Below are 13,261 nucleotides of genomic sequence, written 5' to 3' on the forward strand. Positions count from 1 at the left end.
TGTAACGACCTGAGAGGTTATTTTGGTTACCATGTTTAGAAATACCCTGCAGCTGCTTGGGACACTGGCATCCCAGCTAAATGCTGATTCCAGTCCTTGGTGCTTGGCTTCCTGTCCAGCTCCCTGCTAATGCATCTGAGAAAACAGCAGGTGATGGCCTAAGTGCTTGGGTCCCTGCCACCTACTTAGGAGATCTACATGGGAGTTCATGGCTCCTGGCTTCAGCCTGGCCCAACCCTGGCTGTTGTGGGCATTTGGGAAGTAAACCAGCAGATGGAAGGTCACTCACTCACGCTGTCTCACTTTGCCTTTCAGATAAGTAAACCTTTTTTTAAAAAAGAAACACTCTTTCTTAGGAAGTAACAAGGGAGATCTAAAGTCCAAGGATCCAAGTAGAAGAAGCAGCTGGCCGGCGCCGTGGCTCAATAGGCTAATCCTCCACCTTACGGCGCCGGCACACCGGGTTCTAGTCCCGGTCAGGGCGCCGGATTCTGTCCCGGTTGCCCCTCTTCCAGGCCAGCTCTCTGCTGTGGCCTGGGAGTGCAGTGGAGGTTATGGCCCAAGTGCTCTGCTGTGGCCAGGGAGTGCAGTGGAGGATGGCCCAAGTGCTTGGGCCCTGCACCCGCATGGGAGACCCGGAAAAGCACCTGGCTCCTGGCTTCAGATCAGCACGGTGTGCTGGCCGCGGCGGCCATTGGAGGGTGAACCAATGGCAAAAGGAAGACCTTTGCCTCTGTCTCTCTCTCACTTTCTACTCTGCCTGTCAAAAATAAAAAAATAAAATAAAAACAAAAGAAGCAGCTATATGAAAGTTCTGAGGTGTGCATCCCTGCAACTGGTGTAGTAAATGTGCATGCCTCCAAGTAGTGTAGCCAAAGTGGTTGAAGATGAGTCGGAAGGTGAGCAGGGTCAAATCATTTACAAGTACTTTTGTAAAATCTCGCAAGAAATCTGAACTGCCTGCTAAAAGCAGCTGAATGCTATTGAAAAATATAGGCACAACCAGATTTGCATTTTAGAAAAAGCATTGAGACAGTTGCAGAGAATAGATTGAAAGTAGGAAACCCTGCCAGTAACTCAGAAGAATGAAGAGCCTAAACAAGACCATAAGAATGGAGTGCAGTTAAGTATTAATGCTTGCGATTAGAATGTGTAGGATGATAATCTTTCATCTGGGTTCTACAGCCCAAAGTCGTCTTACAAAACTGAAGTTTGTTTTTTTTGTTTTGCCTTTTTTTTTTTTTTTTTAATACGGATAGATGTAGAGGCAAACCTGACCAGTTAGGATAGGCATCATGTTAACAGTCCCAAACCAAAAAATTCTAAAACATTTCTGGATAATCATCATTTCTCTTTTTTTAAGATTTATTTTATTTACTTAAGGGGCAGAGTTACAGAGAAGCAGGGAGAGAGAGTGAGTCTGATCCGCTGGTTCACTCCTCAATGGCTGGAGCTGGGACGATCTGAAGCCAGGAGCCTAGAGCTTCTTCCGGGTCTCCCATGTAGGTACAGGGGCCCAAGGATTGGGCCATCTTTGGCTTTCCCAGGCCATACCAGAAAGCTGGATCAAAAGTGGAGCAGCTGGGACGTGAACCAGCACCCATATGAGATGCTGGCACCGCAGGTGGCAGCTTCACCCAATACACCACAGTGCCAGCCCCTCATCTTCATTTTTTAAGTGGACTTCTTTCACATGTGTAGCCCTGGCTGTTATTCAGATTTTAAGAATGAGAAAGGAGAATATATAAATAAAACTTCCTACTAAAGTGGAAGTTACAACAGTGTTCAGCTGAGTCTGAAATTTTGGAAAGATGTTAGTAATTGAAGAGACAAACTATATTTACTTCTGTGTGATGTAATTACATCATTTTAACCTTTTCTTGCCTGATCATTATATTGGGAGGCTTTTAATGACAGGATTTTATTACATGTATCTTATCCAGCACGTTACGTAACTGTCACATAATAGATAAGCAATGTTTATTAAATAATAGTTAATGAAATTTTTTTTTAAATATAACCATAAGTTTTAGTAAAAAGTTACCAGAAATCGTCTCTTCTGAGCTCATTTTGGGACTGTGATCTTTTTTTTGGAGAAGAGAGAGTTGCCACCTATAGTTCACGCCCCAAATGCCCACCATTTCTGGGGCTGGGGCTGAGAGCCTAGAACTCAGAGTTCTCCCTCATGGGTAGCAGGGACCCAATTACTTGAGTTATCACCGTTGCCTCTCAGGGTCTTCGTCATTGAGAAACTTGGAATTAGGAGCCAGTGCCAGAAATGGAACTCGGGCCCTCCAGTTGGATACAGTGTATTAACCCCTAGGCCCAACACCCACTGCCTGTGATCGGTTTTTGTTTTATTTTGCACATGGTTTGGGAGTAGTGGCTAAACTTTATTTTTTTGCTTTTGGACATCCAGTTAACACTATTTGCTATAAAGCTCATTATTTTCTCATTGAATTGTCTTTGGATTTCATAGTCAATTGCCTATAAATGCAAAGGTTTATTTTTGGACACCAAGTTCTATCCCATTGATCTATATGTCTTTCCTTATGATGGTAGCATTATAGTAAGTTTTAAAATCAGGATGTGTGTGAGCTTTTTTCTTTACCAATGAGGTAAGCCACAGTGCTTAAGGTTGAGTAAGAAAATCAGTAGAGTTAGAACTAGACCTCAGTTAACCTGATTCACAGTACCTTTCTTTTAAAATTCCTTTTAGTATAAAGTATTACAAATATATCCAGAATAACAACTACCTATGTATCTAATAGTCAATGTGACTTTTTTCTTATCTAAGAAAATAACATATATTTGAAGATTCCTATCTGCTTCTGTACATTTTTGCGTATAAATTACATGTGTATTTGTACTCGCAGATAGTATTTAGTCTTATGTTTGTTTTTTTTTTAAAAAAGATTTATTTGAAAGAGTAACAGAGCATGTGAGACAGGAAAAGAGATGTTTCATCCCTTGGTTCACTCCCCAACTGGCTGCAATGGCCACAGCTGCTCCATGGTGAAGCCAGGAGCCTGGAACTTCATCTAGGACTCCCACATGGGTGGTAGGGACCTGCTCACTTGGGACATCTGCTTTCCCAGGTGCATTAGCAGGCACTGGATTGGAAGTAGAGCAACCAGGGTTCAAACTGGTGCTCTGATGTGGCATGCCAGTATTGCAGGAAGCAGCTTAGCCCACTGTGCTATAACGCCAGCCCATTATTGTGTTTGGAAACACTATATAGATAGTATTTATACAACTGTTTGACTTACTGTTTTTCTGAACATTATTTTGAGTGTCTACATAATACATGAATCTGTAGTTCATTTTTTGCAGCTATTAAATAGTATCGCTTTGTATTTTATAGCACAATTCATTTTCTGTGAACAAACATGTAAAAACTGCTGCAAACCACCATCTTACATGTATCTCCTTACTGCATATGTGTTAGATTATATCTAGTGTATATCCCTAGAATTGAAATTCCTGATTGTATACACATCCTAATGTTTCTTGTCAAGTTAATTTCTCAATTGATAGTATTAACAGACATTCAAATTAGGAATGAATGAAAGGTAGAACTCTGTATCCTGGAAAACACTTGGTATTTCAGACCTCTTCATTTTTGGCCTTCTGACAGATAAATAGTATGTAGTGTTACTTAATTGTCATTGCCTTGATCAATAAAGAAGTAAGCATCTTTTATCTTAATTGATCTTGAGGATTTTGTCTTCCTGAATTGCTTACTCGTGTGAGTACTTTGACCATTTTTTCTAATGAGTTGGTCTTTTGCATACTGAGAGTTTTTAACATGTTTTTCTCTTATATGTGCTGTAGTTATTTTCTCTGTATCCTGTGACTTTGCTGCCTTTTGTTAAATGGGTCATCTTAAATTTTATGATTTGAGCTTTGTGTTTCAGCTCAGCAAACTTTTGTTGAACCATTAAACTATTTATGCATCATTCTGGTCATTGATGATATAGCAGTCAATAAAATAGAAATCCCTGTCTTCATGGAGCTTATCCTACTTGGAAGAATGGAGAAAAAGAATAAAGTACATGAGGGAAAAAGCAAAATATGTCAGAAGTGATAGGTACAGGAAAGGGAGAAACGGGCAGTGTGGGGAGAGGGTGGGCAGTGTGGGGAGAGGGTGGGCATTGTGGGGGGAGGGCGGGCAGTGTTGGGGGAGGGCGGGCAGTGTGGGGAGAGGGAGGGTTGTTACTTGAGTAAAATGGTTAGGGAAGACCCAGCTGAGAAGACGACATTTGAGCAATAACTTGAAGGACTTACTGGGCAGAGAGCACAACAGTGTATCAAAAACTGAGGTGGGGGCATGCTTGATCCTTAAACATCAGGGAGGCCGCTGTGGCTCAGTTGGAGTAACTGAGCATTGTTAGAATGTCAAGTGCTGTAGTTAGTATGTAGTATTGTCAACAAAGTAGTGAGGCGACAGCCTTAGAACCAAGTAAACACATGGTAAGATTTTATTTATTTACTTATTTATTTATTTGAAAGGTAGAGTTACAGAGGCAGAGAGAAAGGGAGGTCTGCCATCTGCTAATTGACTCTGCATATGGCTGCAACGGCCAGAGCTGGGCCTCTCTGAAGCCAGGAGCCTGGAGCTTTTCCAGGTCTACCACATGGGGGCAGGGGCCAGAGGACTTGGGCCATCCTCTACTGATTTTTCCAGGCCATAGCAGAAGGTGGAGCAGCTGGGACTCGAACCAGCGCCCGTATGAGATGCTGGCACTGAAGGTGCCTTATGTGAAGATTTTTTATTTTCCTGTTGAGTAAAATGGGAAACCAGTAGAGGAATGATACAATCTTTTTTACTTTTTTTAACCCAGAAACCTTTTATTTAAGGTATACAAACTTCATGCATTTCATAAAGACAAATTTAGAAACATAGTGATTCTTCACACCCTATCTTCACTCCCACCCTTCTTTCTCCTCCCTCTCCTATTCCCAGTCTTATTTTTTTTTTACTAAGATCTATTTGCAATTAACTTATACACATAAGATTAACCCTATACTAAGAGTTCAACAAACAGCATGAGTAAAAAAAAATCTCTTCCTCAAGTCAAGACAAGGGCTATTCAGAGTCATCACATCTCAAAATGTCAGTTTCACTTTTATAGATTACCTTTTAGGTGCTGTTGGTTACCATAGATCAGGGAGAACATACGGTATTTGTCCTTCTTGGACTGGTTTATTTCACTAAGTATAATGTTTTCCAGTTGCATCCATTTTGTTGCAAACTACAGGATTTCATATTTTTAACTGCTATGTAGTATTCCATGGTGTACATATCCCCAAAAAAATTTTATAAGATTTTATTTGAGAGGTAGAGTTACACACAAAGAGAAGGGTCTTCCATCCGCCGGTTCACTCCCCAAATGGCCACAGCGGCCAGAGCTGAACTATTCAGGAGCCAGGAGTTTCTTCCAGGTCTCCCATGTGGGTACAGGGATCCAAGCTCTTGGACCATCTTCCACTGCTTTCTCAGGCAATAGCAGGGAGCTGAATCAAAGAGGAGCAGCCTGGACTAGAACCGGTGTCCATATGGGATGCCGACGCTGTAGGCAAAGAATTAACCTGTGCCACAGCACTGGCCCCCATAATTGGACATTTGAGTTGATTCCATATCTTTGCTATTCTGAATTGAGTTGTAGCAATCTGACCAGACTTGCTCTAGCTGCTTTAACTAGAAGGCAAGACCAGAAGGAGAGAGAGCATTTGGGCTTTGTTGTAATCCAAAGGAGAGATGGTGGTGGTCCACCAGAGTAGTACAGGTCAAGGTAAGAGAAATGATCACATTCGGATACATCTTAAATAGAATTGAAAGGTGTAAGCTGTTCATTTCGTGTGGCAGGAAAGCAAGGCAAAGCAGATTCAAAGTCTTTTTGACCTTGAACCACTGGCAGTACAGACTCGTTTTGTCATTTTTAGAAATAGAAAAGATTGCCTGGAGAATAGGATTTTGGGTGACAACGGTATACAGAAAGACCATAAGGTTGATTTTCGGATATTGTTTGATATACCTACTAGAAATCCAAGTAGCAATGTTAAGCAGTCAGCTGTAAACCCAAGTTCAACTTGTTCTGGGGAGAGGTTCAGGGTGGTTATAAATTTGGGGGTCCTAAACATATGAGTAGCATTTAAGGTTACGACTTGGTGAAATCACCAGGGAAATTAGTGCAGATGATGAAGAAGAAAAGGTGGTCCAGGAACTGCACCGCGCTGATCCGAAGCCAGGAGCTTCCTCCTGGTCCCCCATGCGGGTGCAGGACCCAAGCACTTGGGCCATCCTCCACTGCCTTCCTGGGCCACAGCAGAGAGCTGGACTGGAAGAGGAGCAACCGGGACAGAATTGGCGCCCCAACCGGGACTAGAACCCGATGTGCCGGCGCCGCAGGCAGAGGATTAGCCTGGTGAGCCACGGCACCGGCCAATAGTACTTTTAAATAACAATCCATTTACAAATATAGCTCAAAATTTTAGGTGCTGGTGCTGTGGCATATAAGGTTAAGTAGGCTCTTTAATCCACCAGTTCACTCCCCAGAAGGCCACAGTGGCTTGGGCTGGACCAGGTGGAAGCCAGGAACCAGGAGCTCCATCTGGGTCTCCCACATGGGTGCCATAGCCCAAACACGTTGGCCATCTTTTCATTGCTACTGTTTCTTATGTCATTTTTTTCTTATCAATATTGCTATTCATTTTTATTTTCTGAAAGAACCAACTCTATTTGGCTGAGTCTCTCTAGTTTCTGTTTTAACAACTTCATTAAAACGTATTTTCTTCTATTCCTTTAGATTTTACTCTTTTTAAGATTTTACTTGAGAGGTAGAGTTACAGGGAGAGGGAGAGACAAAGTCTTCCATCCGCTGATTCACTCTCCAGGTAGCCACAACGGCTGGCGCTGAGCCAATTGGAAGCCAAGAGCCAGGAGCTTCTTCCAGGTCTCCAGTGCAGGTTCAGGGTACCAAGTGCTTGGGCCGTCTACCTCTTTCCCAGGCCATAGCAGAGAGCTGGGTCAGAAGAGGATCTTTTCCTCTTTTTCCACTGCTTTTCCCAGGTCACTAGCACCCGTATGGGATGTTGGTGCCACAGGCAGAGGATGGTGAACCTACTGTGCAACAGTGCTGGCCCCCTTTTCTCTTTCTTAAATTGAAGCATTTCATATTACTTAATATCAGGAAACATATCATGTCTAGGTGCCCCACTGTTAACTGATACTAATTTAGTTAGTGATAACTGCTATTTTGTTTGCCTTAAGATTTATATTATTTGAAAGGCAGAGAAAGATCTTCCACTCCTCAGATGGCCACAACAGACAGGGCTAGGCCAGGCCAAATCCAGAAGTCCAGAACTCCATTCTGGTCTCTCACATGGATGGCAGGGCCAGAAGTACTTGAGCCATCTTCTGTCTTCCCAGGCACAATAGCAGGAGCTGGATTGGAAATGGAGCAGCCAGGACTCACAGGCTCCAATGGGATGCCTGTGACGCAGACTGTGGCTTAACCCACTGTAGCACAGTGCCAGCCCCAATAACTGCTATTTCTTAACCATTGTTTTGTTGTTGTTTTCAGTGTGGTTTTCATACCATTTCAGGATTTTTATTAAGTGTAAAATGCTATAAATTAATATTTTAAGAAAAATCAAGTAAAATCCTTTACAGTATCATACAACTTAAAGTCTGGCTATTTTTCTTTTTTATAATTTTATTTTTTAGATTTTAGGATGTGACAGTTTTTAACATTTTACCACATTTATTTCATATGTAAATATTATGTACATACACATATATCCTGTTTTGGGAAAGAAGGTGTTTTTTTTTTTTCCTAAGATTTATTTAATTGAAAGTCACTGTTGGGGCCAGTACTGTGGTGTAGCAGGTAAAACCGCTGTCTGCAATGCTGGCATACCATATGAGCTCTGGTTCAACTACTGGCTGCTCCAGTTCTGATCCAGCTCTCCGCTATGGCCTGGGAAAGCAATAGAAGATGGCCCAGGTCCTTGGGCCCCTGCACCCACATGGGAGACCCAAAAGAAGCTCCTGGTTTCGAATCGGCATAGCTCTGGCCACTGCAGCTGTTTGGGGAGTGAACCAGCGTATGGAAGATAACTTTGCCTCTGCCTCTGCCTCTCTGTAACCCTTGACTTTAAAATAAAATAAATCTTTAAAAAAAAAAAGAAAGTCACTGTTACAGAAGAGAAGTCTTCCATCTGCTGTTCACTCTCCAAGTGGCTTCAACAGCCAGGGCTGAGCCAGACTTAAGCTAGGAGCTTCATCAGGGTGGCAGCAACCCAAGCGTTTGGGCCGTCCTCCGCTGCTTTTCCCAGGTCACTAGCAGGTAGCTAGATGGAAAGTGGAGCAGCCAGTACACAAATCGGTGCCCATATGGTGGCTTTACCTGCCATGCCAAGATACCTGCTGCTATAATTCTTAATTCTTAACCCTTGTTGAAGGGATTTAATTTTAATTCCCTTTGTCAATCTGTAGGTAACCTGCACAATAATAGAGGTTGGAGCCGGCGCCGCGGCTCACTAGGCTAATCCTCCGCCTAGCGGCGCCAGCACACCAGGTTCTAGTCCCGGTTGGGGCGCCGGATTCTGTCCCGGTTGCCCCTCTTCCAGGCCAGCTCTCTGCTATGGCCAGGGAGTGCAGTGGAGGATGGCCCAGGTGCTTGGGCCCTGCACCCCATGGGAGACCAGGAAAAGCACCTGGATCCTGGCTCCTGCCATCGGATCAGCGCGGTGCGCCGGCTGCAGCGGCGGCCATTGGAGGGAGAACCAACGGCAAAGGAAGACCTTTCTCTCTCTGTCTCTCTCACTGTCCACTCTGCCTGTCAAAAATAAAAAAAAAAAAAATTAAAAAAATAATAATAATAGAGGTTGGGCAGCCCTAAGATGAAATCTGAAAATGTAAAATCTGTAAAATGCTATAAAATCTGGAACTTCTTGAGCATCATGTTGGCACTCAAAAGTTTTGATTTGGGAGAATTTTGAATTTCAGATTATCTGATTAGGAATGCTGCTAGAGTAACACGTATATGAGTATGTCAAAATACAAAAAAAAATCTAATCTGAAACATTATAGTCCCAATGTTTTGAATAAAGGATACTCAAGACCATACTTTGGTATTCTGTGCATATTGTATAACTCAGAACTGTCGATGATCAGTTGTTTTTACTGGGTGCTTGGTACATTATTTTCTAATATTTTTAATGCACATGGAGATGATATTTTATAAAGAGGGGTAGATCCTTTCTTGTTTTTCCCCCCTTTAGCTTTTGGTTTTTCTGTTACTTGTTTTTCCCCCAATGATTTATAACTAATTACAGTCATAATTCTTTGTAATGCTCGAGCTATCCCAAATGTAACGAGTAGGAATCCCTTCAGACCTAGCTTTGCATCCATTTGACATACCTGCTTAACCCTGAGCACTTCCTGACTTTCTGGCACAAGATTTCCTGCTCTGCCTTAGAGGTAGCCACTTAATAATAGCACCATCTCTAAAAGGCTGCTGGAGTTTTCTAATTTGCTATTGTTTTCTGTCTTTAAATTTAAGCCTTTTTGTCATAATAAAGTTACACATTCCATTCTCCTGTTTTATAACAACTTTTATTGTTAAGTTTTGTTAAGGGCCAGTGGTAAGGTGAGAAGGAGTGCTCCTTTTTTTCCACTCATGGTTGATACTCACATGTAGTCTTTTTTTTTTTTTTTTTTTTTTTTTGACAGGCAGAGTGGACAGTGAGAGAGAGAGACAGAGAGAAAGGTCTTCCTTTGCCATTGGTTCACCCTCCAATGGCTGCCACGGCCAGCACGCTGTGGCCGGCGCACCTCGCTGATCCGATGGCAGGAGCCAGGTACTTATCCTGGTTTCCCCTGGGGTGCAGGGCCCAAGGACTTGGGCCATCCTCCACTGCACTCCCTGGCCACAGCAGAGAGCTGGCCTGGAAGAGGGGCAACCGGGACAGAATCTGGCGCCTCGACCGGGACTAGAACCCAGTGTGCCGGCGCCGCTAGGTGGAGGATTAGCCTAGTGAGCCGTTCGCTGGCCTCACCTGTAGTCTTAATAGTTAAAAATGAAGCGTTCCTTAGTTCCCCTTCATTAGGTACATATGTGTTCTTGAAACAACTGGAGTATTAAAGTATTAAGATGCTTGGTGGAAATGGATACCTTTAGTTATGTACCTTCGAGATAATGCTAGCTGGGAGTGAAAATGAAAACTTAAAGCATTCAGAGTCCCAAGATGATGGGACAGAACAAAACCCAAAACAACTTGGAACAGCTTATGAACACTTTGTAAAATCTCAACTTCCATGGGAGTAATTCCTTTTCAGAAATTATAAAGCTCTGAATTGCTACACATTGCACAGTAAGAGGAAGTCACAAATTCTACTGGTTTCTGAATTATTTTGGTTCAGATAAATTCAGTTGATTGGGATTTCTGACTCAGAAAAAAGTTATTCGGTAATATAAAATAAAAGGACAAGCATGAGATCCAGATCTATTGCCTTTAGTTTTATGTTGGCCATGGTTCTCAGAACAGGTGCTAAAAAGTGAGAGCGCCCAGCTCCATGACCTAGAATGTCCCAGGAGCTGCATGGAGTAGAGTGAGGTACTTTTCATAGCTCTCCTGGCTCTACTTCAGAGTTCCAGTGGGGATTACTGGACACAGAAAATTTTATCTGGAAATGAAAAGGCAACTCCTATTGCTGGATTATACTTCTAGGATAGATTTCTACTTCTGATTTAAAATGTAATGTTTCTGTTCGGTGATATCATGGAATTATTGGATTATTCATATGGATATTTTGAGTCACTACTCTAAAGAACAATCAGATTTTGTAGAAATCCTTAAAAAAAAGGGGGGGGGGCGCCGTGGCACACTAGGTTAATGCTCCGCCTGTGGCGCCGGCATCCCATATAGGTGCTGGGTTCAAGTTCCTGCTGCTCCTCCTCCAGTCCAGCTTTCTGCTATGGCCTGGGATAGCAGTGGAGAATGGCCCAAGTGCTTGGGCCCCTGCACCCACATGGGAGACCAGGAGAAAGCTCCTGGCCTCTGGCTTCAGATCTGCGCAGCTCTGGCCGTTGTGGCCGTCTGGAGAGTGAACCAACAGAAGGAAGACCTTTCTCTCTGCCTCTCTCACTGTAACTCTACCTGTCAAATAAAAAAAAAAAGCTAAAAAACCCTGAAAACTGAAAAAATAAACATCAAAGCCTCCAGTTTGGGGACTGTTGCACCAAAATAAACTTACCTTCTTATTCCACTTTTCCATGAACTTTTTGAAGTACCCTTGCGTGTTATTAGATGTGGAGGCTAAATGAGGTTATCATAGTAACCATTATACTAATTGAATCTAATACAAATCATAACAGTCCACAAGTATCAGGAAAATTTTATGGAAATGATTTTTTTCCATCTTGTTTTGGTGATTTTTCTATTCTGTTTAATTTTAGATAGTAAACTCTTTGTAATACTATATTTATAGCTTACATTCTCAACAGCATTGGTAAAGTATCTCGTATGTACTTGTGCAATAAATATTTGCCAGCTGTTGGAGGTCCTCACCAAAGGCTTAGTGCCCCTTCTGGCACACATCACTGTGCAGTTGTCATCTTTGGCAGAGGGCTGAAGTTGAAAATCTTGGCTAGAGTTCTTTTGTTAAAACAAGGCAAGCCAGTGAAGTAATGAATTATTGAACATCTTCTTTTATTTGACAATTGAGATTCTGCCTTTCCTAAATTTTAATCATTCATAGGGTATTTGGTTGCTTATCATAGGCCAAAGCTCTTAGCCTGTAGACACTCCCAATAAATTATCATAAATGCTTGTTTCACCCTCATCTGTATTTCTAATCATGTTCATTGTCCACTATTTTTCTGAATTCCTTTCATAAAGTGAATTTTTTCCTTAAAGAATGAAATTCATGTTTTTATCAGTTCTGTTTGAGGAGTTATCTCCACAAGAAAAAATGATGATTAATGAAGTAGTACTAATTTCATCCAATTCTGATAGAATAGCAGTGAACATTTGTTGGTAAAGATAATCTCTCTGTTCCTTTGATAATTCTCTCCTTTTAGGAGGTAATTCATTATTTATAAAACCAAATGAATATTGTCTAAAACATCTTAATACTACATTTTAAGAACTATTTTAAAATAAATAATTTAATATATGACCATCAAAAGTCTTTTGTTTTTAAGTAAAAAAATCATTTTATTGATAAACTTAAGAATATTTAAAATCTATAAAATGCATATTATTACACAGGTATGGACCTAACACTGTAATCTTTAATTGAAAATGAAGTAAGAATTATTTTTAAAAAGCAAAGGTTTCTCCCTCCTAATTTGAAATATTGTAAACATACCAGTAAAACTTTCTCTAGGATAATCTGCCTATTAAACAAGAAAACGAAAAATCCCCTTCAGAAAATATGGATGCATTTGAAAAAGTGAGAACAAAATTAGAAACACAGCCACAAGAAGAATACGAGATCATCAACGCAGAGGTAAGATAAACCATGTCTTTTTTCTATCATTGATGTTACCACTCAGAAACCTTTTGATTCATAGACATAATCCCACATGAAAACAGTACTGCTTTTGACCTTTCAGATGTGCTACAAAATTTAATAGGCAGAGTATGATCCTCACATTTAAGGATAAAAGCTAAGGTGAATTTACAAACATTATTAAATTTTGAGCTTTTGCAAGAATCAATTCTGCTTAAAAATTTTGTAATTATTCTAAGGAGAAGTTTAAATGAAACTTATTCACATATCTTTTTCATTTAAAATGTATTTTATTGCTGTATCTACTTTTTTTGATAAAAGGAAATTTACTTTTTTTTTTTTTTGGTCAGGCAGAGTGGACAGTGAGAGAGACAGAGAGAAAGGTCTTCCTTTGCCATTGGTTCACCCTCCAATGGCCGCCATGGCCAGCGTGCTGTGGCCAGCGCACCGCGCTGATCCGATGGCAGGAGCCAGGTACTTATCCTGGTTTCCCCTGGGGTGCAGGGCCCAAGTACTTGGGCCGTCCTCCACTGCACTCCCTGGCCACAGCAGAGAGCTGGCCTGGAAGAGGGGCAACCGGGACAGAATCTGGCGCCTCGACCGGGACTAGAACCCAGTGTGCCGGCGCCGCTAGGTGGAGGATTAGCCTAGTGATCCGTGGCACCGGCCAGAAATTTACTTTTAAGTAGAGTAATACCATGATAACTACATATATGGTTACCACAGTTATAAATGCTT

General features: G+C 41.7%; 1 protein-coding gene across 13 annotated transcripts in view; it reads left to right on the top strand.

The window, feature by feature from the left end:
• Positions 1–13,261, top strand: part of PREPL (prolyl endopeptidase like) — a 54,930-nt gene that overhangs the window by 6,209 nt on the left and 35,460 nt on the right. For all 13 annotated transcript variants that reach the window (XR_016229400.1, XR_016229403.1, XR_016229404.1 and 10 more), the window contains one exon: positions 12,398–12,520. Coding sequence is in view for 7 of the 13 variants with exons in the window: in XM_002709895.6 (XP_002709941.3) it covers positions 12,398–12,520 (123 nt within the window). In the remaining 6 variants the exon portion in view is untranslated. The remainder of the gene's footprint in view (positions 1–12,397; positions 12,521–13,261) is intronic.

Source organism: Oryctolagus cuniculus, chromosome 2 (genome assembly GCF_051225735.1).
Source record: "Oryctolagus cuniculus isolate XC-2025 breed Fujian yellow rabbit chromosome 2, ASM5122573v1, whole genome shotgun sequence".
NCBI lineage: Eukaryota > Metazoa > Chordata > Mammalia > Lagomorpha > Leporidae > Oryctolagus > Oryctolagus cuniculus.